The sequence below is a fragment of the Aulostomus chinensis genome, chromosome 16 (genome assembly GCF_037954235.1).
Source record: "Aulostomus chinensis isolate RoL2024-O1b breed Wild chromosome 16, RoL_Achi_v1.0, whole genome shotgun sequence".
NCBI classification, from domain to species: domain Eukaryota; kingdom Metazoa; phylum Chordata; class Actinopteri; order Syngnathiformes; family Aulostomidae; genus Aulostomus; species Aulostomus chinensis.
Window position 1 is genome coordinate 11,950,856 of NC_141335.1, and position 26,220 is coordinate 11,977,075.

The window sequence follows — 26,220 nt, forward strand, 5'->3', positions numbered from 1 at the left end:
TTAAATCAGATGCATAACAAGAGTAGAACTTTGCTCTTTAAAACTGTTTTTATTTGTTGAACGTTAAGGCATATATACAGTATACAATCATATGACTTTTCATCAAAATATAATTTACAACTGTAACCTTTGGTTTTTATTATCAGTAATACTACATAAGGCACGTAAGGAGCATTTTGCATTATTGACTGAGGATTGAGTACTGTATATGTTTACTTATACTATTGAGGTTTCAAGGCACTAGTTAGTTTGTCAGAATGCTCTCACCGATGATCTACGGCTGCTATTTAACCAGAAGCGTCAACATTCTCACAAGCTAACTACACAGGAATGTTTACTTTGAAGCTTTACAGAGTCTTGATTAACAAAATGAACTAAAAGGTAAACCATCCATTCTAAAACCGTGTAAAAATTAAAAACAAAAAGCAGTTGTATACTACACAAATATAAAACAAATATACATGATGAATCCTCAACATGAAATGAATTCCATGAGCACAAAGATAAACGGATGGCAGAAGCAAACGTTCTGCTTTGACTCCAACAACGCAGCTGGTGTTGTAACATTTTCCTGAGTGTAAAGATCAGACGGATCGGTAAACCAGAAAAGAAGGACGGACAGTAGAAAGGCTAAGCAGGAATGTTTCAAGGCAAGGTCCTTTAAAAGAACCTTATTTGTAAAATCTATCTCTAGTGTTCTGATGGCACAGCTGGAAACCATGCTGGGATGCAAAGATTCCTCCTCTGCATAAACTGTTGAGTGAGGTTAGAAACACCCTAAAGACACGCGTGACGACAAACTCACGAGGCACCAACGTTTAGCATTATACCTTAAATGTGTCTTTAAACTCATCCGAGGAGTGATTTGTTGAAACAATGCTTCTGCTTAAAGTACAGACAAGTTGACGTCAAGTGGCTCACTGCTGATCTGAGGCTGTGCACCAGGAGTTGTCAAACATTTACATCATCTGGACCCTCAGAATGACTCCTGATTAGCCTCCGACCCCCTTAAACACATCTTTTGCTCAATAGCAAAAGATGTGTTTAAGATATTTTGGTTGAGGCTACATTCAGACACCTTTTACAAGCTCTGAAAATCAACAATTTAGAAATAAAAAGAAGTAAAAGGGTTTTTTTTCTTTCATTTTCCTCCACAAATGCCTGACGAGTCTTGTTTTTTATTCCTTTAGTAGGCTGATATTTATCTTTGAATTGCTGTGTTCCCTGCAACTTCTTCCAAGAACCAAACAGAAAGGCTGTAAGTAAATTGACAAGACATTGCTAAAATGTTAGCAGGAGATTATGAAGAAATATTTGAAGAAAAAAAAACCTTAATAATACCCAAAGTTACACATGTAGGTCAGTGATGCTATGTTAAATTCCACGGGTTTCATTTCTTTGATAAGAATCTACATAAGAGAAGTTTAACTATACTCATTTTGCAGAGGACCACTTAGTAGACTCCCAAATAACCCAAAACCAAGACTGAGAACTCCTGCAACAAGCAAGGTAACTAATTTGAATGTAAAACAAAACAAATCTTGCCCAAATGGGTCATTTTTCCAAACTTTTCAAGTAGCAAACAAGAGCTGCCCTTTTCTAGTGACCTATGACCTTTAACATTCCAGCTGTGGTTCCAGCAAAGATCCAAGTGCAGTTAGCAGTTTGGCCGGTAGAGAGAGGTGAGGGACCAGTGGTGACACGGCTCCAGCTCCTCCACAGAGCAGCACACTGGATTTTCCAGTTCAGGCTTGTTGAATCAAACATTCAGTCTGATGCTAAATAGCTATGTTGCACTGCTTCTGTAGTTGTAAATACTTTTTTTTTTTTTCAGTGATCAAATTAACAAAATACTGGAAGTAACAAAACCCCTGGCCAACATGCAGCCAGCTGCGGTACAAAGGAGTGATATTCTAATACTGTTGTAGACCTTCCACTCACTCTGGTTTCACGGCACAAAGCTCAGACTGTGTTACTATCACACTGGGATGTTACACATTAGCTAAATACTGTATATAAAAAGTGATTCTTTCATTTTGGCACAACAAAGCAGAAAGTGTCAGAAAGGAAATAAGAAATCCAACCATGAAGACACAGTCAATTCCCAAATATCAAAATATCACCTTAGCAAAATTATGACCATATTTTGTATGGTATGATGCCAAGTATGCACTCCGGTATTCCTGTCGCTCTACTGTCCACTCAGCCATACAGAGACTGAGGCCGTGTCTGCATCATATTGCTATCATGCTAGCAAGGAAACGAGGACACCATAAGGCCATTTGTTTTAGCACCAATGCCACAGGCTAACTGATATTTGGCACGTTTTACAGTAACATGGAGTCAGGACAGTGCAGTTATCTTTTTCCCTTTGCCTGGCTAAAAGAACTCGGCATGCTAAAGAGTTCTGAGATTCAGAAAAAGAGATAGGTGAGTCAGTACAAGCAGGTTGTCCTGCTCCTCCTCGCGTAAAACGAGATGCAGACTCGCTTCCATAGGACTTGAAAACACATGTGATGCCCCGTCACTAAACTCAATAAACTCAGTGTTCTGGCTTGAATTACCTGGTATGTGTTTGGCCTCTGGACACTGTCGTGTCATCTCTCTCTCTCACAGTCTTTGGCAGAGAGGAAGTCGAAACAAAGTGTTTGATGTTCGCAATCAGTTCAGGCCATCAGCATACTGTCTGATTTTGTGAGGCAATGTTGTTTTACATGAATTAAATATAATTACACAGCACATCAGCTTAAGAAAAAGACAGTGTTTGCTTGCATATTTGGAGGGAAGTGAGATTTGTTCAAACATTCATTTGTTGATAGTGTATATTTTAAAGCTGCATTAAGAGATTTTTGACACCAAAACATGAAAACACAACTGATATGGCGAACATGTCACTCAGGTTCTCCGTTTCCTTTGAGTGGAGTTTGCTCCACAGACTCCTGAAAAAAATATTTAGGGCTTCAGCTTCACTGCCCACTCCGCAACTTTGGCTAGAAGCTAGTTTACCTCAGCATGTCTGTTTACTAACTGAATAACCAAAACAATCAGTTGTATGTAGGTTGCTCTTTTTCAGGGACTTTGATACTTGAGGCAACAAGTGATTTGCTTTGTTAAAGGGGACCTAAGGTGGTCATTTCTAGCTCTATGCTTTTATTCTGGGAGTCTACTGGAGTAACTGCATGATTCAGTTACTAATACTGGCCCTTCAGGCTCCCTTAGTCCCTCAGGAAAAAAAACGGTTTAGCTCCTGTCTCATCCTGATATTCTGGAAACCTGCCGAGGAGAGGCATCCCTGGGTGTAACTGGAGCAGACGACCAAATAAAAACATTTGTGATAAACTTACGTCAATTTAGAGAAAAAAAAAAAAAGTTACCAGAGAATTTGCCCATAGAAACTGCTGGGAAAAGGGCACTTTCAGAACATACTTGGCAGGCTGAACCATCTGCCTGTTACTGATAACTTCACCAAGTCAGATCAATGATCTTATGTCGAAGAAGAGAGCGAGAATATCTTTTCTGAAAACAGAAAAACTCTCAGTGGCTTTGTTTTTGCTCTTCTTTCAAAGAAGATAAAACAAACCACAGCAGTTCTGATGTTGCTATCGCATCCAGTAGACTGCATTGTTGTTTTGAACCAACAGCCTTGCTGATATCACACCTAAACCATGACCTCAAAGGATGCTCGTAGTTCATAAATGCGTATGTTGAAGCCTGAGAAGATGGTTTCTCGAGTGGTCCTGTAAAACCAGCTGCCTGGCAAGTTAAGTGTTTAATAAGAACATTGTAAATAGGGTTGGGTGTTACTGTGCGACAAGCTAATGTGATTTGGGTCGACGCGTAGGAGGAGAGCATTCTCGTGTGTTCTACTCTGATGAAGTACAGCATGCTGGTTCTGACTGAACTTGCAGAACACTTACTGTATAGTTATATGTTATAATACTGAGATATAAAATTACATGTGCTATGATGGAAGGTTTAGCCATACTTGTGATATATTCTATATGACATAAAACAAAGAAAAGATAGGTCCCCTTTAATATCAAAAATACAGCTTAATGCAGGATTAAATATTGGCAAAATGCAGCCTGTTCCACCCCCAGGATAACTTAAAACACTTCTATACTCTTCTATATGACAGACAGGCTAAAGACATTTTAATTTTATTGCATCGGTCCATTCTCTGGAGGGTAAACAAACCTCAGGTCTGACCTCGACTGTAACAGCCATTTGCCTCTCTTCTCTAACACTGTCAGCTTGGCTGTCCAGCAGCTTATACCAGGAGCACACTCATACAATGAAACCACCACAGCAATCCCTCGAAGCAGAACTGGTTCAAGGCCACTTGGGTTAGATTAAACCAAGTGGGGAACGATCCGTTTTCTTTATCTGATTGACAAAATGCTCCTCTACCAGTCACTGAACACAGGACTGAGTGGATGAAAAATTTGGTTTGTGCAATGTGCAAATAAAATGCAAACAAGGTCTTTCGAGATACAAAGCTTTGATGTAATGACAATATAGGATGAGTTCTCCAGTATGGAAGCGGGCGTCCCTGCCTGGGGTTTTAACTGGAGCATCCACTCTACCTTGAACGGTGTGCGTCTGCCTCAGTGCAGAGCTTCAGATGAGTGTGGCTGGAAATGAGTCATTTAACTCAGTTGACAACCAGATTTTGAAAGGATTTCACAAGCCAACTGTGTGGCATGTAAATGTGCCAGCAGGCTAAAGTATGGACATACTTTCAGGTTGGTGACCATGAGAATGTGAATGTGGACTAGGACCTCCCAGTGCTCCCAGTGCATCCACCTTGTGTTCTCTCCCAGCAGGTCCCAGGGAGCCTCCTCTAGCGAGCACCACCATGGTGTCACCTGACATGCTGGCAAACTCAAAGGCAAATGTCCCGTAGAACAGCATGATGATGACGCAGAAGACCCACTCAAATATGGCTGATGCGTGTTGCAGGACGAAGCTCTCCTGACAGAAAAACACACCACCTGCAAACGTAGTTAAGGACAACAACATCCCGTGGAGGCTCAAAATGAAATGATAGAGCAGATGCTTTTATCCATTTTGTTGAACCCCCCCCCATTTCATCTGTTAGTGGCTGTACAGGATACTGAGCACCAAGGCTACGAAGGCCAGTAGGGTCATGCAGAGCCGAAGGTGGGCCACATTGTACTCCCCCTGGGTCTTGGCCAGTCGATAAGTAAGTGCCGACTGCAGACATACAAACAGCATACTGGTGGGGAAGGCAATGCCTGCTCCGACATAGTGGAGAACCTTGGCATTATCCACCTGTAAAATAAAGAGAAGAAATTGATTGAGACAGTGACAGTGAAATTTACACTGGAAGACAAAACACATAGGAATACTTTGAAAGAGATGGTCAGATGATTCTATGTGAAGATGCTGGGTGATTTATGCATTGATCTGTAAGACTTGCTACAAGTGTCTACATTAAGTGGCAACATAAGAACAAGTAGGAACTGATACATGGGAAAGGAGAGAGCAGTGCCTACTTTTCTCTGCTGGTCACTAGAAACAATACACAAAAGAGCTACTGATAGCATGTGACTAAAGCTCCCACTGCAGGATACACACACACACACACACACACACACACACACACACACACACACACACACACACACACACACACAGATAGAAAATGACAACTGAGATGTGAGGATCACCTCAGGATCAGTGGAGCATTAACCAGAGAGAGAAATACATCTACAAGTAAAGAATTTGTTTGGACTTCAGACTTTAACTTTGACTGTGAAGACTTGTGTCAGGAAAAGAAATGCCTCCCTGCTTTGCATAACTCTACTGGAACATTACAGCAATACCCAAGAAGTGATTCAGTTTGGCTTCTAAGCCATTGTCCATTGACCCTGCAGGAGCATGCCAAACATTCTTGTGCAGGGGGATTATCCTAGAAGTAAGATTTTCAGACATTAAAATATGTAACACACGTAGTGCTACAAGTCTTTTTATAGATCATCTGGTGTCATCCCCAGGACTGAAACTGAAGATGGGAGAGAAATCACAGCTAGGCTTGGCAGTTTTTGTTCTGCACAATGGACATTACAGATCTCATTTTGTTTCTGCATCATGCCTTCATCCTTCATCTACTGTAATTCAGAAAAAAATGGTGTACTAGCCTCCATCACAAACTGCAGTAATGAACTGCAAGCTTAGTGATGCATTACTCCTTATCACTTCTTCTTAATGCCTTTGTTCTCATTTCATATAGTGTGGCAGGCCAATGTACCATCACAACACAGTGGGATAGAGGGGAAATAGTCCAGCTAAAGTCATACTGTGATTATTGAGTGTAATAGTACGACTGTGATATTATACACATATGGTAACATGAGTCTTCTTGCTTGGTTATAAAGAAAATGAACACAAATTACTGATCATTTTCATATGTGTATTTCTCAACATTGGAAACTTTAAAAAGCATGAAAAATACAAAAAACCCAAAAATATTGACAGTGTTGTTTTCAAAAAACAGCCCTGCGACCCGCCCAGGGTGTACCCCGCCTCTCACTCAATGCCAGCTGGGATAGGCTCTAGCACCCCCTCTCCCCCCCCGCAACCCTTAACGGATAAGTGGAATAGAAAATGGATGGATGGGTTTTCGAAATAACAATGTTTGAGTTGATTTAATAAATAGCAACTATAAATATCTTACACAAACCCATTTCTGTACTGTTCAAAAAATAACTATTGTATTTTTTGAGGCTGTATAATCTCACAAGCTGACATTGCGATTGCTATTCTATTATTGTGCAGCAGTAACAGCAGCAGCACTAAGTGAAATGGTATCAAATTTGGCAGCAGATACACAGAAAAACAATGAAAAAAAACAGAGGCATTGGGGGAAAACACCTTTAAAGGTCGGAGGACAGGTCTGCTGCTGTATTTGTGCTGATGATAAACAAGGCTTGATGACTAAGCAAGATCAGCCTGACAGCTTCGACAGTGATGAGCAGTCCCTCTGCATAAATGAATAGTAATTGTGTTCACACGGTGCAACATCCAAAGCAGCACAGCTCACCCTCTCTTAAGAGACAGTTGCTTATGTAGGTGATTATCTATGCAATGATGGACATTTAAAACATGCGCATAATTGTGCTAAATTAGAAAGGTTTTCAAATGATTGCATGTGTCCAGATTCCATTCCAATGTAGTGCAAAATTTAAGTGAAATTTCAGAAACATGCATGTTGCACTGTTATGCAAATCTGAGATCTAACAACAGAAGATGGCACTGGATCTGCTCCAGAGGCAAAAATATCTACCACCAAACAACAAAGAAAATGCAACAAAGACCGTCTTCCAACCCAGCCAGAATGACACTGCTGGGTTCCTATGTGGCAGCAATGTGCTTCTCCATCATCTATTTATGTGCCTCTCTGCCTGAACCATCAGTCTGCCTGACAGCGAAAAGCTCCAGTGGCCACACCACAGCTGTCCTGCCAATGCATTATGTAACACACGGCTGCTAACTGACATGTTAACATTCGTTGTTTTTTTTGGGTACTTTTGCTCTTTGATCAGAGTCATCTGCAATGATTCCAATTTTCCTTTTCCCTGTGGTTGCTGAGTCCATCCATATGTTTTCCGGTCCTTTCTTCATTTAGAGAGGGTTTTTTTTTTCTTTCTTTTTTTGGGGGGGGGGGGGGGGGTAATGTGGGTTTCAAAGCTTCACCATCAGTGAGGTCTCCATTTCCATCCAAGAGCAATGTCCCCAAGATGGGTGTGTGTGAGTGCATGTCTAGGGAGAGGCCTGTGATTGGTTACAGCCGGGGCCTCTTCTCCACACACCCTGTCTACCCAGCTACTCTCCAGACTTGATGACTCACTTCCCCCCGGCTCTTCCCGTAAGTTTCCTCCCATTTCTTTGGAGCAGAGGCTCTGAAGGAGAAGTGGGAGGCAGGTGAAGACGACCTTCGTGGCACATCTGTTCACCACACTCCTCCTAGGACAGTTCTTCTTCCTCTTTGGTCACAACTTCACTGAGTTGTTAAGCTAAGAAAACATTCCTTAAGACAAAACATCAGGTATGGCCACCTAACACACACAATCAACTACTTGCTCTCTCTCAACCCCTCCCATCAACAATCTTTTAGAGGTTGAAGGACAAAATATTAGAAACATTTGAGACTGGTGTCTATTTTTTTTCTTATTTGAAGCCCCTGCACAAACTTCTCACACACAAATGCCAAGAGTGTCTCATTAAAGCTTCCCGTAACTGCTTTCTCTTGCTTTCTTTCCTCAAAAAAAGACACGCAGCCACAGAGTCGAGGCATTTAGCCAGGACTCCAAATATTTAAACTTGAGGAAATTCTTTTCCCAAAGAACAGACACAGAGAAGGAATTCAGGTTGGGTGTATGTATAGCGTTTAACCTGAGAAAGGGTGCGCAGAATACTGTCAGTGAAAGCAGGACTTACTTCAGTGAACATTATTGTAGATCTGTTCTTGAAAACAACATGTTTGTGTAAGAACAGGGATGGAGAAATGACCAATAGATGCATATCAAAGCAAAGGTAGTGGATTCACAAATAAAGACATAACCATAATATAGAAACAATGACTACTTCTGATGAAGTCTGGGTACATTTTAGGTAGTTTATTTCAAACTGGCAATTCTATACTGTGACATGCAACGTCTCCTGCCTCAACTACGCATTCATTCACATACACTGCCACTTGAGATAATTTGATTCATGCTGTTTCCCCTGTTGTTTTTACTCGTCTGCTATTTTGGATTACTCAGTATTTTTCTGCCACATGCAGTCAATGTGTGTTCAAGTACTGCACAACTATGGTTTGATGGGAATGGAAACTTTGTCCTTGAGGATTTTGGCTCACATACCTGGAAGTTTCCCACCATGATGAGACCAGCAGCACAGATCCAGCCTGTGGAGAGACCCGCCGTGTTGAGAACACAGTTTTGGTGCTTCTCAATGACATGGGCATAGCGGAGCAGCACAATCACCATAACTACAGAAAGAATGAGATATAAAAGAGAAACAGAAACAGAGTAGAAGAGTCAGTCTGTTCTGCAGTGGATAAAAAGCAAATTACAATAATTTTAAGATGCAGAAAATGGAGACACAATATACACACTTTTTCCTGAACCTGGTTTCAATGTAATGCTCTTGCTCAAACACCTTCAGCCAAGAAACACAAACATTCCTTGAGAGCTGATTGAAAATTACAGGAAGTCTAATATCTCTGCCTCACGAGTAGGAATATGAGAAGCAGGAAACGGCGGGAAAGTAGGAATGGCACGTGTTTGTGTGTGTGTGTGGGGGGGGGGGGCTGGTCTCAGTCTTACATAACATTAAGAGGTAAAAGGAAATACTATAGAGTTCAGTATATAGGATGAATGAACTAATGAACAAATGGGCTGTGACTTGGGGTATTGTTAGCACACTGAGGGGCTGACCCCAACTTGATTTTTCTTTGTTAGCCCCTCACTGATGGTTCATAGTGAAGGTTGACTGGGCTTGGTGACAGAACCGTAGTAATTCAGGCCTGGAAATACATAGTCAATTTTTTGGGGTCCTTTAGCAGGAAAATGTAGTTATACCTACAGTTATAGTTATATAACTACATAAATAACCATATAGCTAAAATTAGACTTCACTTTCTATAGTCTGAAAATTAGACATATAATTCATATGAACTATAAACTAATGAGCCACAACTGTTTAATTATCATGTTCTAATGTGAATTATTGTAGTCAGTGGTGGACAAAGTACACATCCCCATTACTTGAGTATTGGTACTCCCAGGAGACATTACTCCACTCCAAGTTGGAGTATTTCAGGCCAATCTTATTCAAGTTTAAGTGCAGGAGTACTTGCTTGACTAAAACACTTGAGTATTTTTACTAAAACTTTCAGTTTTATTTTAACTTGGGTTAAAATTAGTGTGAAATACTTTTGCTTGGAGTGGAGTAATTGTCCCTTGGAGTATTTATACTTTTGTTCAAGTATTGGGAATGTGTAGATTGTCCACCACTGATTATAATAAAATTAACTGCACTATCCACCTATTCAAAACAGAACAAGAGCACAATATCCTGTTGAGTTTACTGATACACTAGCCATCAACAGTTAAACAAGCCCTTTAACCAAGGCAAACACTAAATAACATGGAGAGACTACTCATCTAAAAGGGTAAATTCTGCTGGAATTACTCAACAGAGACAGTTGAGTGTGAAAATGAGTGAGGAAATCACTGAGAGCCTTTACAGAAGTGTGATTTTTCTTGATAGTGTGATTACTCTTATATACAAATATGTGACTAGCATCATAACGATGCATACTATTACTTTTTATGAGATTTAACCAAGAAGACAGGGTGTATGTTTTGATACAAATTACAATGATTACTGAACTAAATCACCTTATCAAAATACAGGAGGCATTTTTTGTTTTATTTCATTGCCTATGATTTCAATATCATTCATTTTCAAACCATTTCCCTGTGCTGCATTCATAATATTGAAATTCTTTTGAATGAATGCGTAGGGGGCAGGGGCAAAGCATTACAAGCTTGTACAATGATATCATGGACTTGTAGAAACAAGCCCAACTCACATCCAGCTTAGGATCTATCAGCTTAGGTTTTCATTTTGAAGAAGAAGGAACCAAATCAACTAAAGTGAAACAAAACAGTTAAAACCACACCTGTTGCACCACAGAGCTGGCAAAAACAGGGGAAATGTCATTACCACTACCTAATGCAACACATATATGTGTGTGTGTGTGTGTATATATATATATATATATATATATATATATATATATATATATATATATATATATATATATATATATGTATGTATGTATGTATGTATGTATGTATGTATGTATGTATGTATGTGTGTACATATATATACGTATATATATGTATATATATACGTGTATATATATACACATACATATATACATACATATATATATATATATATATATATATACACACACACACACACACATATATATATATATTTTTTTTTTTTTTTTTTTTGAGCTGCTACTCTTCATCAGCACTAAAATCATCTTGGCAGAGTGATAGCAGTCACAATCAGAGAGAAATAGAAAGCAGCATTTCCAGGCTCTGAAACAATCTTGTCATCGTCTTTGTTCCGAGTTTGTTTCTTTTCTTTTTTTCTTTTGCAAATGGAGTCAATGCTGTATTGCTGAGAGGACATGTAAGTCAACAACCGTATATTGCATTAGATTATGGCATCTCAGCCTCGGTCCCGCAGCCTGGCTGACTGGCTATGGCTCTTCAACTAAAATAGTATTTAATCATTACAGATGAACTTGCTGCGATTACATAGTTACGTAAAGTGTTCAACCCTGGGCTTGACAGTTAAAGACAGGGAACATTTTCCCCATCAGTTTCCATAAGCAAATCCATGCTTCTTCCTTGTGTATGTTTTCTTCTGTACCCTCTAACTCTTATCCGGTGTATATCTTTGAGAATGCGTGTCAAGCTGACTCCTACAACATAATGTTTATGTGTCTGAGAAGTACGCAGTAAAACTGAGGACCTCCAACTCTTTTCAGAGGGTCAGGAAAAGCTCTAATCGGACAGCTCAAGAACAGGAATATGTTTATATAAACATACCATGCCAATGTCTGTAGTACTGCCCCAGCTTTCTCACCTTCCATGCAGCCACCCTCTGAGCTCAGGAAACCAGAGGGAGGAAGCAGAGTGCTGACAAAAACACATACTTACGCAATAACCATACACACTAACAGTAACCCCCATTAGAAGTCACGTAGCAACAAAGTGGACATACAGAAATACACATATTGTTCAAATCTGCTGTCACACAACTAGACCTCAGGGCACCACACTAACATTCCCAGTAGTAGCGCTGGTGCCCCTCATTAATAATTCAGGTGCACTAACTGGATCGAACAGCATATTCATATTTCTGACATCTTAACTGTGTTACCGATAAATGTTTTGATACTACTTTGCAGATTTCCATTAATAAAATAATATGACATGGATTTTAATTTTGGGCGGCACAGTGGTGCAGTGGTTAGCCCTGTCGACTTACAGCGAGACGGTTCCGGGTTCGAGTTCTGGGTTTGAGTCCTGGCTTGGGACCTTTCTGTGTGAGTCTGCATGTTCTCCCTGTGCCCGCGTGGGTTCTCTCCAGGTACTCTGGCTTCCTCCCACAGTCCAAAGACATTAAGAGGGGACTGCACTAATTGATACTCTAAATTGACTGTAGGTGTGAATGTGAGTGTGAATGGTTGTCTGTCTATATGTGTTGGCCCTGCAATGGACTGGCGACTCGTACAGGGTGAACCCCGCCTCTCGCCTGAAAACCGCTGGGATAGGATCCAACCCCCCTGCGACCCTTAACAGGAATAAGCAGAAGAAAATAGATGGATGGAATTCTAATTTTTAATGGATTATCATTAAGACACTTACAGACAGATTCCATATTCAATTTAATTTAATTCATGGAATTATGCTACGGACAGGAAGCGTAAAAGCTCAACAGTGTCGTGTTTAGAATGAGCTGTTTCACCTATCCCTTTCAAACAGATACCGATTTGGCACAATTACGGGTACTATCTCAGTTGGCAGATGGGAGTTGCAATGATCTGCCCTTCCATTGTGTCTCTATGAGAGATGACAAGGCATATCTGCCTAGAAAGCACTGTATAAAAGACGCAATGTATTAGCTACCCAGAATTCTATTAAATTGAACAAGGTCCATCATCACCAGCTGCAACAATAAAAAGTAACTGATAAATGCATCAATAATCATACTCATAGTTTTATGACACAAAACTAAAAATAAAGGGAACATAATCAAATTTTAAAAAATCAAGGTACATGTAGTACACCTCTGCCACCAAGGTTTGAGGTCCAGATTTACAATTTGTGTGATTTATGTTTATTTTCATGCTCAATTACTTTGTAGTTTATACATTGTTCAGCATTTTTTTTGTTTTTTCTTCTTTGTGTGTTTTTTGACAACCTGCTCAGCATTTATCTCAGTTGAGGTCTCCAAAAAATAGTCCCAAAATGCAACTAAAAGGTCACATTCCGGAGCCCATGATTTGCTTTACTTTCACATGCAGACATGAAACTAGAACTAACGACATACGCACACAACTGCACATTCCCACAACGGTCACATCAACCACACCACACCTCTCAATTAAATAAACCCGGCTGTCCCCACAAAGGGATATGTTTCAACCCAAACAGCCGGGTGCATTCTCTCCCACAAGAGGTATGCTGAGAAAGAATAGATGCATTGTCTTTGGAAGATTTTATGTGTACACAAGCAAAAAAAAAGGTAGGAACAGAAGCATTCAGTTCACTGAGTCCACAATTATCCCAGAGAGGACTGAACCCCTGAGCCTCCTATAGTCAAGCCAAATCTACCAAAAGTAAGACAAAAATTAGTAGGCTCAGAAGCTAAGCACACGCTTAGCTCTTTACAAACGCCTGTTGTACAGCTTCATGCCACATCAACTTAACCTAATTCCGGGCATGCATAATAACTTGCTTTTCAACAGATATTAACATCATGGTATTTTCTGGCTATTACCAATTGGAAGAAATAAAGAAAGAAAGACAAGACAGCTGTAAATGTAACCGGTTAGGGATTAACCGACCTTGAAAGAAGGGGGCTTCGAGTATTTGCATAGGTGTTCACTGCTGACCAGTTGTAAAAGCACCGTGACTCAAATGAAAGTCAACTGAAATTCTTTTGCTGCCACTCCGTGTGACCATTACTTACATAATTATATACTCTCAAAGGTGATTAAACTATTAAACTGTCAAAGAGGTATCTTACAACAGTGATATCAATATATTACTTGTCATAGGTAGAAAAGTGGTGTCGTTAAACCCCACAATAGAGGATATGCCAGTCTTGATGTTTTGCAAACAAGATCAGGAGACCAGATTTCTTTACGTAAACAAAGTATACAGCATTGTCGATTTCTTACGTAATCCATTAATACGTGTGGACAAAAGATCATATTTGTGATGCCAGTACAGCAATGCAAACTAAACTGATCATATCATGACAGACAGTTTTCTCCACACATTGGTGGCATCTACTCATGGACTAATGTTTGCACAGTTATTATGAGCCAGCCCTTACTAAGTGGAAGCCCCTCACTATAAGCCTTGTTTAACAAATGTTATTTTGTGCTAATCATTTTTCGTAGTCACATATTGTGCAACTACTCATAAAAATGTCACTAATTACTTCGGGGCATTGCGATTAATTCATAACTTAACACATTTATTTCATGTAATTGTCTGAATGAATACTACAAATGAATACAAACTGTGGTTTATACAAATCGTAATGACAATAGTCTAAAATTATAAGAAAATGTCTAGATTCAAGTCAAATAACATCAAGTGTTCTCTGGACAGGAATCCAAAACTAAAAGACCACACAGCTTCACAGCACCTCAGTCCTAAAGCACCTTGGATAACCCCTAGACACGTAATCATGGTTTAGCAAAAGGTCAGCAAGAGAAATCTGCAATGTAGTGTGGAAGGTTCACACCAGAGATGCCTCAGTGTTTAAATACTCAAATGTTTGGCTCAAACATAACTTTGTCTAAATTGATTTTTCTGGCTTGTTCTCTGGTTAACAACACATTGAATGTGCAGTTCTTGGACAAATTGTCTCTCTACTATTGTCTGTCCCTACACAAGGTCATCGGACAGACTTGCAGTGGTTCAGAGGTCATATTCAGCCAATAAAACTGGTCAAACATGCTGTACTTTCACTGCTTTCTGAGCAGACTTCACACTGACCTGAAAAAGTTGGGTCCCTGCAACGCTTTCTCATGCATGGCAAATGTGTGGTAGGTGTGTTTCTCCACAAAAACACTGGAAAACTCTTCTATTCTGGTCAAAAGCAAAGACCAGGGTGTAATTTGGATCTATGCAAGACACAGCACAAATCTTACAGCATAGTGAGTTACATGAATTGTTGTCATGTTGAGAATCTATCTGTGTCGTACTCTTAGATCCATAAAGTAACAGTCCAAAGTCAGCCAATCAGACAGAAAGACCGACAGTCTCTAAATAGCTGCTAGACGCATGGAGACTCCTCATGAACAAACAAGGCAAGAAACCTCTCCCCCACTTTACACAGGTCACACACACACACACACACACACACACACACACACACACACACACACACACACACACACACACACACACACACACGTCTAAGCCACAGCTGGGAAACATTAACTACACCAGGGTAGTCAGAACCACCAGTTAACACAAGGAACACAACGTGCTTTGGGTTCAACAACAACATTTGGACCAGCACATGGGGCCTCGTGTTTTATTTTACATGATGTGTCTGAGCTACACAAATGTTTCGGCTATGTCCTTGGGTGCACTGGTGCATTATTCTGTATTCTTAAGCTAAATGTTCCATTATTTCTACCCAATTCCATTCAAAATGACATAAGCAGGGTTTTCATTAGCATCTGGTCAGTGTGGTTATACATGTATTTTTCACATGAAACAAAAATCTTACTCTGATGATGATGACCACAGATGAAATCCCTCCTTCTGCTATAGCTGGATAACAGCGTATTTTGTATATTGTGTCAAACTAAATATGTTGACTAACCAGAAAAATATTCCATACCTATTTTTATAATAATACCTTCAACCATTTCTCCAGCTAAATTTGGCAAAGCCTTTGTGGGTTCCAACTTTTCAGATATGGGGATTTCTGTTTCAAGGCTGTAGGTCAAGAGAAATTTGAGGACTAGCTTGGACTTTGTAAATCATGATGGATGTTCTTAATGATTTTATTTACATTTTACAGGTGTCACAAAATAGCCGATCATGATGATAACTACAGTTTAAAATGAATTCAATATCAATCATAGGGTAACTGACAGAAATCAAAGTCGATATTACATGTGTGCATGTATGTGCAAGTATACATGATGCCTCACCCATGAATGAGCCTGTACTGCAGATAAGACTGAAGAAGCAGCTCTCTGGGGGAAGAGTCCCACATTTACTGCAAGAGAAGTAAGAAGAGAAACATTATTAGAAAATTGTTCGACCCCCTTCCCCATACAAACACACACATACACACATACACGCATATACACACACCAAACAGTATCACTCTGTGCATATGAAAATACTGCATGCTTTTACAGATTAATTTCTTCTCATGCAAGAAGAAAGAGAGGTAGAGCTCTGCCAACTACCAGCTGCCTGTCTTCTAGGAATGGAAAACGTTAGTAAAAGGAGAAGGCAGGAGACAGTAAGCCTGGTGCCCTGGAGCTCTGGCCCTACAAAGCCATCTCAGCTGACTGGAGTCACATGCATTCTTCAGGACACAGATGACAGTAAAGTACAGCGGAGTAATACTTAGACTTTTGTTTATACTATTTCCCAATGTATTATTTTTATGGGTAATGTCAAAATACACTTGGTCAGAGTTTAACACTGCTCAACTGAAAACTCGTCTTTTTTTGCTTAGCTAGCTTTTACTTTTACTATACTTAATCCTACACTACTGTAATATCTAATTTAATTTAGGTTCCTTTTAATTACCTCCACCTCTGACTATGTTTCAACCTATCTGACCCTTCATCGGCAAGGCTATGCAACAACTACAGCCCAATTTTCAGTAACTTGATGTAGGGGCATGGGCCAAAGAAGAGCCCAATACATTTTGGGGCAGATCTGTTTAACACAACCAACACATTCAAATCTTTTTTCCATTGGCCTTTTGTGATACATGGGTGTTGTTATGGTTTTAACTCTCTTTTACTTTGCCTGTTTTTCTGTATTTCTTGTATCTGTCTCGTTTTCTTTTGTATTACATAATCGGGATTTTTTTTTTTCTATCCAGACTTTTTATATAAACCGCAGAACTATTTACACTCTCCAACTGGGCTTTCATGTTCAAAGTGAAAAGCTAAACAAAAGAGCGAGAGTGTCATGATTTCTTCCCTAATGTAAGCTGACTCCTCTGTGTGTGTTTACATGGTTGTGAAGACCCAAGCTTTGCCTCTGAACTGCCACGGTGGCAGGCAGGATATTTCAGCCCCAAGTTATTTTCCAAAAGCACACGCACACACAGGCTCACATACACACAGGCTCACACACACACACACACACACACACACACACACACACACACACACACACACACACACTCAGGAGTACTTCAAGCTCACTTGCTTTTTATCCACAATGTGCTGCTACGCAGAGGTCATGAAAAACAATGGCAGAATGGATTTGTGTTCCTGTTTTTAAGTCACAAGACAGGCACTAGAAACAAAGCGACAAAGAGGAGACAGTGGGGAAGACAGTGAGAGGTAGGGTGTGGAAGCACACTGACCTGATGAGAGGTACATTGTCTAGTGTGCAGCACAACGTTGGCCCACTCTGTAAATACAGCTCCTCTTCACATGACTGGTTGTACAACCTGAACCACCAAACATACACCCAACATGTATGCACATGAACACACACATACACACAGAGGACACATCAACTCACGTTAATTTTCTTGGTAACCCCAAAGGGAGAAGACACGCCGCAGCAACATCAAAGAACGCCTGTGTCCGAGCCAAACATTTGCATTTGAGCACACCCAAAGACTTCAGTGGAGGGTCAGCAAGCACGTACTTTATGCCCATGCATGAAAGGAAAGAACTCTCTATACCAGGAGGTTGTTGAAGCATGTGTCATGATTCTTACAGGGAAACTGGAAAATCTAGGCCTGTGAATATAAACAAAGCAATGTTTGCCACTATTTTTACATCACTCTTGCTCTGTCTCATATTACAGCTGTTGGAGAACATGTCAAGTAAAAAGTTGCAAATGGCACTGTTGTTGTCATGTATCATCAGATAATGACAAGTTGTTTGTTCACACACAGGCAAAGAGTGCACATGCATGTCTACCACTGGCTGAAGTCACTGTAGGTGACCAAGGGCAATTTTTTTCTGTCTTAGACACGGGCAACGTGAGACAACAATCTGCCATGATTGTCACTAAGGATTTGTTAACATTGTATTTCCCTAGTCACTCAGTGACAAATCATCCATACAGAGCTATCAAAATTTTCGGCCACAGCTTAGCGCTCGCAGTGTCCAGGGAAGTTAAATTGTGCTTGTTGCGATTGTGAGCAGGCTAACCCTCTCCAATGTTTTTGGTGTAACATACCAAGAGATACTGCATTGATATAAGTGCCTACAGTGCTTATTGCATCAGTTGAAAAATATTTGGAAGAACACCTAACTGTAAAAAGCCACTGGACAGCAGAGCATGATTCTGTGGACTGTATAAAGACCAAGAGAGGTATGATGAAAAAAAAACAGGGGAAGATGAATGAACTCACCAGTTATCCACGGGACAGACATGTTGGTTGTACAGGGCCATGGCATATCTGAGAGAGAGTAGAAGAAACAGCAATTATCTTGCTATCATTTACATGAGATGAGATGACAATTAATACTCAAGACATAAGCTAATACTGTCATTCAACATAGTGAGTACAAATTTATGATATTGATCTTTAAATCACCAAAGTAACAATCCACTATCAGCGAAAACCTGTGCAATACTCTTCTATCTTTGTTAACCCTGCGTTATCACAGCCTGACCTGCTACTGAGCAACATCCACTGCTTCTTTAAGCCCAGGCAACCTGACATTTGACCTTTTCTTATCCATTTTTTACCACATCACTGACCGGCCTCATCAATCCAGACACTAATGACCTCAGGATCATTAGATAGCGACTGTACTCTCCAAGATCAACACCCATAGTGTAATTTAGATAGGGCATTACTTGCATTTATTTTGGTCAACGTGATATAATTTTTAAGTCTTCTTTATCATCCATGTTTAGTGTCAACAACTGAATGAAATGTTTAGCTGTCTCTGCTCTAAACTGAAACTCAGTTGTATAATCTGACTAGAACCAACAGGTATTAGTTTAAATAAAACAGTCAATTACGTTATATAAATTTTCACTACTTTATCTAATCGTGTGGTTTTGATTTCAGAAACATTTCTCTCAAAAATGTGGCTGAGAAAGTTGTTTTAATCACTAAATATCTTTCAACTAATTTGACCATTTGCTGTAACTTAATTATGATGATGTTTGACTGACAGGGAATATTTAATTCTCCCGTGTAGGAAGTTTTTATTGTTTCCAGAGAACTGACTATCTGTTGATAGTCATCACTTGAGGACTGTATGAAATGAGCAGGCAAAGCCAGCATGACAACAAATGCTGACTCCTATTGAGTTTGGTATTTTGGCCGCCTCCATCTTGACTTTTAACAACCAGAATCGGGTCATATTTGGATGAGAGGGCGTAGGTGTGGTGGAGCACCTCCTCCCTGATTCAGTCTGCCATGATAGTGACTTGTCAATCACACTGCACCTTGAAGCATGTGCTGCTTGCTATACTTGAGACCATAATTGAAGTATTTCACAGGCTTAAATGTCAAGCTCGTCATGATTTCACAACCAGCAACATTTACAGCTATACTTTGTCTATACATGTCCATCACACGGGACAGGACATGTACATGAGACAAAGACAAATGTAATGCTACTTCTGGAAAACGAAGGACAAATCATCACCTGCCTCTCCAAAGCATCAGAGACAGTTTGGCATTCTGATGGCTGTATATATGACAAAGTGCCCTTTTTATGTAGAAAGTAAAATTTAGAGGTATGTGATTTTTTTTGGGCCATATTTTCTGACTGATATCAGAGGCATGGGCAGGAAAAACATAAATGCCACTATCCCCCTTTAATTCGCATACACTACACATGGATCAAAATGTTAATTTCAACTCAGAGACAAGAAAAAATCAAAGACAGAAACAGAGAGACAGTCGGACCGTTTGTCCTTATTTACAAAAGCACTTGTAGTTCAGTAAGAGGTTAAGCACCAATTACTAATGTTTCCAGAATGACAGTATCCCAGTCATAATCCAGTCTTCAAAGGACAGAGACATATCAGAAAGCCAAATACCAGCCAACCAGAATGCACAAATACATATTATGCACAGACACACATGTGGACACATCTATATATGCCAAATGGAAATATTAAGTGGTAGCAAAAGTTATATCAACCAACAAATCATGACCTCGACTCCATATATAAAAGCAACATTGGATGAAAAATCAGAACAACCTTCCATAAGAGGGCAGTTAAATGCAGGTTTATTTCCTCTTCAGTCTCTATGGTCTATTAATTGTCCAAGTGCTTGCAATCAATGTTTATGTTTATTAATCAACTTTATGGTGTCATAAAATTTCATGTGTTTGTTGGGTATTGTTTCTGCTACTGCTTTCTCCAGGGCTTTTTCATAATTATTTCTAAATGTATGTGATTGGTAAAATGTTTATCCAGTATTGACTGGTTACTGTGGAGTAGAGCACAATTTGCTTGGCTGGATGTCATTTGCCATTAAGCAATGTGAATCATTATGCGGACGCCATATAAGCCAGATGGCAGACATGTTGTCTGTACAGAGCAATAGTCGTGAGTGCAGTGAGGAAGACCACTGGTGTGTTTGCGTGCGTGTGTGTATGTGTGTGTGAAATATGACTGTCGACTACAGGGCTGCCAGAGTTTCTGCTCCCAGGCGTTTAACCCCTGCCTGAGCAATGACAACATCTTGAAAGAAATAAAGGAGCCTATATTACCAAGCGTTGAGGATTATCAGGGGATTTCATTAGAAATAACAGAGAAGAAATCATAGGCCGCTGAAGCTGTTGAATCCTTCCGTTCCTTTTGGAGCACATTTCACCTATTCGGTCATGGCCTCAAAATAAAATAGCCGCTGTGCCGTCCTGGGAAATTTTTGAATAAAACTTTTTCTGTAACTATAAAAGGAACACAACCAGAAACTGAGTAATAATGGGTTTGTTTACATAATTAGGCTTCTATCCAAGCTCAGTAGTGGTTGTAAATGTTGATTGCACGCCTAGAGGCAATACATAGGTGGAACAGAGTGTGTATTTCATTAAGCATTGAACATGGAACATTTAAGGAGGGACTTTCAAGCTGCTGTGTATATTCAATGTTTCCAAATGCAGGGCAAAAATAACACCACAAACCACAGGAAGGGGTGTGATGCATATACTATGACTTAATTTTAGTAGCGTAGACTAGAATCCAGGCAGTTGCCTCTCTGGGTGGATGCTGTAGACCCTAAAGTGTCTTAAAACCAAAATACAACTGGAGGCACTCATCGAGTGCATACCTTTGCCAAGACAACCTCAGCAAAACCTCATGTAAAAAAAAAAAATGTAAACTTCTCTATGTTAAATGGACCTGGGCCCAAATTTAATGGCTTCTCTCTTGGCCCATGCTATAGTACACCCCTCCACAAGTTTGGTGATATGGTGGAATGTTTCATTGTTTTTGTGTAATCCTGCTGACAATCAAACAAACAGCACTGAAAACAAATATAAATACAAATATAATCTATGTAATACACATATTTTTTCTTAAAAGGCAAAATGCAAGCTAAAACAATTCAAAGCTATAAGGAAAGTGTCCATGGATATAATGAAGACGAATAGCAGTTTGAAATCTATTACTGAACTGAGAAGGTCAGCAGGAATCTTGAGTGGGCATCACCCTGCCTGTCTGCTCTTACCAGATGCTGTGTGAAAGTTCTGCTTACAGTCCCTGTTACAATCCTCCTGTATTTACCTTACTGGCCATCCAGTCACCCATAGTGAAAGAGGGTTACACAACAGATCATGCCCTTTGACATTCCACTCTTCTGTAAAACAAAAAAAGGCCCTTGACTGCTCTTAAAAACAAGGCGCCATTGTCAAAGTACCAGCAAGGAAATTGATTTAAAGGGATGGACAGCAAAGAGAAATGTGCAAAGCTGCAGGGTTTTCCATGCTTATCTAACTCAAAGGCAGGCCACCTTGGTAATACTGACAACCGCCTTTGATGAAAATTTTATCCAAAATGCAAAGGCTTTTCTTTTTAAACTGTCTATAATGGATTCTCGTGTGTATCCAAGCAAGTATATTTTTTGTGTAGCACTTGAGAGTGGAGGGAACTAGGAATGACAATTTCTGCAACATCAGTGCTTTAAATGATGAATTGATGTCATTGGTACAGGGCCCGGTCTCATTTTTCTGAGCATACTGCATTAATGTATCCATAACACGCCCCTTTGGAATAGAATAAAATAAATCAATCTTCAACACCGGAAAAAATCCTAGATGTGTGCTGCAGACTCACTGTGGATGGACCAGCCCAAGACACACTTGACATGATTTATTTGACATTTTGTTAAAAAGGGAAAATTGACACAATTTCCTGAATTCTTGTCTCAAAATATGTGTCCCTTTATTTACTCCAGCTAGGTTTGTTTCATCATGGTATTGAAAATGAATCCATACGATACTTTAATCTGTGAGATTGAGATTGATTTACTCAAGTGCACAACATGTGTCGCACGCACAAACTGTGTATTCAGCACATATTCCACATGTTTGACAGCCTTTGCCACCTTCATCTAAAAGCTATCCAGGGAAACCCTGAGCTGGCTCAAACTTTCACCTGCATCAACTCAGCAGAAATCTGAAGCAACAATACCAATACACCCCTAGTTGAAAGAGCCCTGCACACCTAAATACACACCTGTACCGTGAAACATGCATGTGCATAAACACCAATTGCTGCACATGTTTTTAGCAACCTGAATAGCCAGCTTACTACCCACATAACTCATAAATGTAGCACATAGCTTGGATTCAAAACCACAAAAATTTGACTCTGGGCCATCTGTTTCTCTCCCCCCCAGGTTTACATTCTTCCTTCCAGAATAATAACAGAGCACATACGAGCGCTGTCAGCTTAAAGCACAACCAGGAGGCAATCATTGGTACGGGAAGATCAGGAAGCTATGTCGGCAACCTGCATGTCTCACTTTTAAGAGAGTAGTAGTAATCCTAGATCCTTTCTGGACAGAGCTAATCCACATACAATTGCCATGGCACCCAGGAATTCAGGATAAACATGCAGCGTTGCTCGCCTCAAGGCATCAGCGGCTGAGGAATCACAAGGATTTTGCTTCAACATGATCATAAATTAGGAATTTCTTGGAATATGCCTTCCGAAAATTAAATGTTTGACACAATTTTTTTTTTTTTTTTTTTTTTAGAAATAAGTATCTGTTGGAGATCAGGGGTGAATGGCATGAGGGAGGATATACTATTTCCATATTTAGATTTTTTTAAACGATGTATATCAGTACTGTATGATTAATGGAATCAGAAAGTCAATTATATGACAGAAAAAAACAGATTCCACTTTGAACAGCACTGTACAAATATTGAAATAATTGCTTTATTTTTGTAAAAGACATCGTTATCACTATCTATTGATATAGTAAAACAGTGTAAAGAGTTGAGAAATACACTTCAAAATTACCAGTAATGTGTGTGCCTTTCTGAAAGTAATCACATAAGTAGACTCAAGATGCCATCTATTATATTGCAAATCAAAATGGTGTACACAGTAATCACAATATGACTCCTTTACAAAATCATGCAGCACTAATATGTACTGAACGATTCAAAGTAGATAGCAGAGTAAAAACATGGTTAGATTGTCAGATTACGTTTACAATACAGTACTGTTTGGAACCATTACTTCTGGTATTTAAATGTTTCCATCAGGCAATAAAAATGTTTATACAGTGAGTTATAGGGGGGCCCAGACTGTTTCATTATACTGCATACATACAGAGAAAATACTGCATGAAGAGAGCCAACATTGTGATATTGATTTGTAGATCACATTCTGCTGTGCCCTATGTAGAATTTCTTCTATTTTGGCACACGCAAGTTGCAAGACATTTAAAGTGTTGTGTTTTGCCAGGGAATAGCTTGTAGCGTGTTCATTGCATTCCAGAAATGCCCATCTGAATCACATAAAATGATTCTGCATCATAATCTAAATATCATCATTTGTATAAAAAGCAGAACTAAGCATCACTTCTCTCAGCAGATCATCTTTCACATCATCAAGGTTACTTATTGTGCAATGACACCGTGGTGTATATACAGACATACATGCAATTCGGAGTTTCTGTGGCTAAACAATGGTAAAATAACAACACTTACACAACCCATATCCCAGTGATGGTCAGAGCTGGGAGGCTAACAGGCAGGATCATCCAGAGCGACATTTCTGGCACCTTGAATACCCCCTTTCTTCTTTTTCCTCTTCGGCCAGCCGAGCAATACCTGCTCAAGTGGTTCTAACATTTAACTGTGTGTGACTGACATCTGCGTTTCTACCAACTGGTTCCTGGAGCCGAGGGCTTGTAGATCGGACGCTGGAAGGACAACTGTAGCTGGTGAATGGAGAGAGAAGGAAGGCGAGATGGGTCAGGGCCAGCCGTCTACTTAACAACGTTTGAATGATAAAAATCTGTATCGAGATACCGATCGGGAGGTGTTGAGGGAATCATGAATGTATGGCTCATTATTTTTTAGCGAAGCAAATACACATTTTATTTTTGTACCTTTGTATCACCGGCTGATTCATTGAGGTTTAACTAATTATCTTCCTGGATATATATCATTAGTATCGCTATACACAAATTGTCATTTACCGAATACAACTAGGAAAATACGGCGTTATCTGCACTGCATCTCAAAGCACGAGCCGCAATTCACCTTCACAAGCTAACAACAATGATGACCGTTATTTTACATTTTACTCACCTTTAGGAGTTTTTCCTGTTTTGTTTTTTTTTTTGTTTTTTGCTGACTTTGTGTTTGCTAATTCGTCCTCCTAACCTTTGGGACGTAAAAAAAAAATAATTCCAAGGAGGAGTCCAAGCAGACGGAATTGATTTTTAATACTATTTTGTCTTCTTCCTTGTCCGGCCACCGAAGCGCCGCTAGCCGTCTTTTCTCGATAGCGAAGAAAGTGGAGCCTTGTGCCGACATACAGTCCGGCTCACTCTACAGCCACGAGACACTCCAGTCGTGTAGCCAGCTGTGAGGCTCCGCCCCCTACCGCAGCGCCCCACCCCCACCCAACCTGTAACGTGTGTTATATTAAGTGACTGATGTGTGACAAATCAAAGAAGCTAAGAAGAGTTACAGTAATACTAACAAACACGTTCTTACTATGAATATTTCAATATTGAGAACTCTGGCAGCCACAAACCAGTCAACGATAGTATTTTATTCATTTTGCAGTATGTATGTGTTTCCGGTGCTTTTCATGTAAGTACTCAAGCGTTCCTATTTGTGCTTCTCGGCATTTTCAAAATTAATAACGAAGCGCCGCTCTCTTCTCTCACGGTAAAAACGGAAAACTCAGTCAACTAGTTAATATATCTGAAATTCATTTTGAAAACACGTGTATAACAAGGTCCTCTGAGCGTGTGAATGTGATGGAAAAACAGTTTGTTCAACCAAATGTGTTGCTACCTGCTGCCCCCTGGAGCATGATCTTAATCATGTCTTTCTAAAGTGCATCATGAGGAGTGGGAGGCGATACATCAATATCATCCTCAGAATAATTCAAGGGTTTCATTCAGTAAAATTGTTTGTATGGACTATAGGGCTTTTAACCCTCAAGTTAGTCTTACAGACAGGAGGCAAAGCCTGGTATTTATTTGAACCCTTTGCTCCTCTTGATTCTACCGTGTACTTCTCCTCGTAACTGCAAATCACTCAGAGGAACATACTGAACTAGCCAATAGCTGCTGTACATCCTGTCTGTGAGACCAAGAACAAGTCCATTATTAAGTCCATTGACTATGAATTGATAATTCAATATGCCCATGGTCAAATTTGTACAAAGAAAATTTCATGAATTGTTCTTAAAATGCACATAATTTTATGCATCAGACAGCTTTACTGAGCAAATACACATTTCCATCCATCCATCCATCCATTTTCTTACACTTATTCCTGTTAAGGGTCGCGGGGGGCTGGAGCCTATCCCAGTGGCTACGGGCGAGAGGCGGGGTTCACCCTGGACAGGTCGCCAGTCCATCTCAGGGCCAACATATATAGACAGACAACCAGAGTATCAATCAGCCTCGTCCCCTCTTGATGTCTTTGGACTTTTGGGAGGAAGCTGAAGTACCAGAGGGAACCCA

General features: G+C 39.9%; 1 protein-coding gene across 2 annotated transcripts; it reads right to left on the minus strand.

The window, feature by feature from the left end:
* Nucleotides 1–37: 37 nt before the first annotated feature.
* Nucleotides 38–25,067, minus strand: LOC147247503 (transmembrane protein 150A). 2 transcript variants are annotated; one of them, XM_086180787.1, is made up of 9 exons: nucleotides 24,827–25,067; nucleotides 24,221–24,453; nucleotides 18,436–18,483; nucleotides 17,431–17,517; nucleotides 16,025–16,092; nucleotides 14,853–14,940; nucleotides 8,889–9,016; nucleotides 5,118–5,295; nucleotides 38–4,994 (listed from the first exon to the last, which is right to left on the minus strand). In XM_086180787.1, exons 4-9 carry the CDS (start codon nucleotides 17,444–17,446, stop codon nucleotides 4,723–4,725), a joined length of 750 nt encoding a protein of 249 aa, XP_086036913.1. In that variant the 5' UTR covers nucleotides 17,447–17,517; nucleotides 18,436–18,483; nucleotides 24,221–24,453; nucleotides 24,827–25,067; the 3' UTR covers nucleotides 38–4,722. The 2 variants fall into 2 exon arrangements, with proteins under 2 accessions (XP_086036913.1, XP_086036912.1); XM_086180786.1 differs by lacking the exon at nucleotides 14,853–14,940.
* Between the last annotated feature and the right edge of the window lie 1,153 nt (nucleotides 25,068–26,220).

What these genes read in the sequence shown, in the direction of transcription:
- LOC147247503 (XM_086180786.1), bottom strand. Translation starts at nt 24,285, where the DNA reads ATGTCGCTCTGGATGATCCTGCCTGTTAGCCTCCCAGCTCTGACCATC. An exon ending in ATCACTGGGATATGGGTTGT is followed by an intron (nt 18,484 to 24,220) that starts GTAAGTGTTGTT and finishes ACTCTCTCTCAG; the next exon opens with ATATGCCATGGCCCTGTACA. An exon ending in GACAATGTACCTCTCATCAG is followed by an intron (nt 16,093 to 17,430) that starts GTCAGTGTGCTT and finishes CTTCTCTTGCAG; the next exon opens with TAAATGTGGGACTCTTCCCC.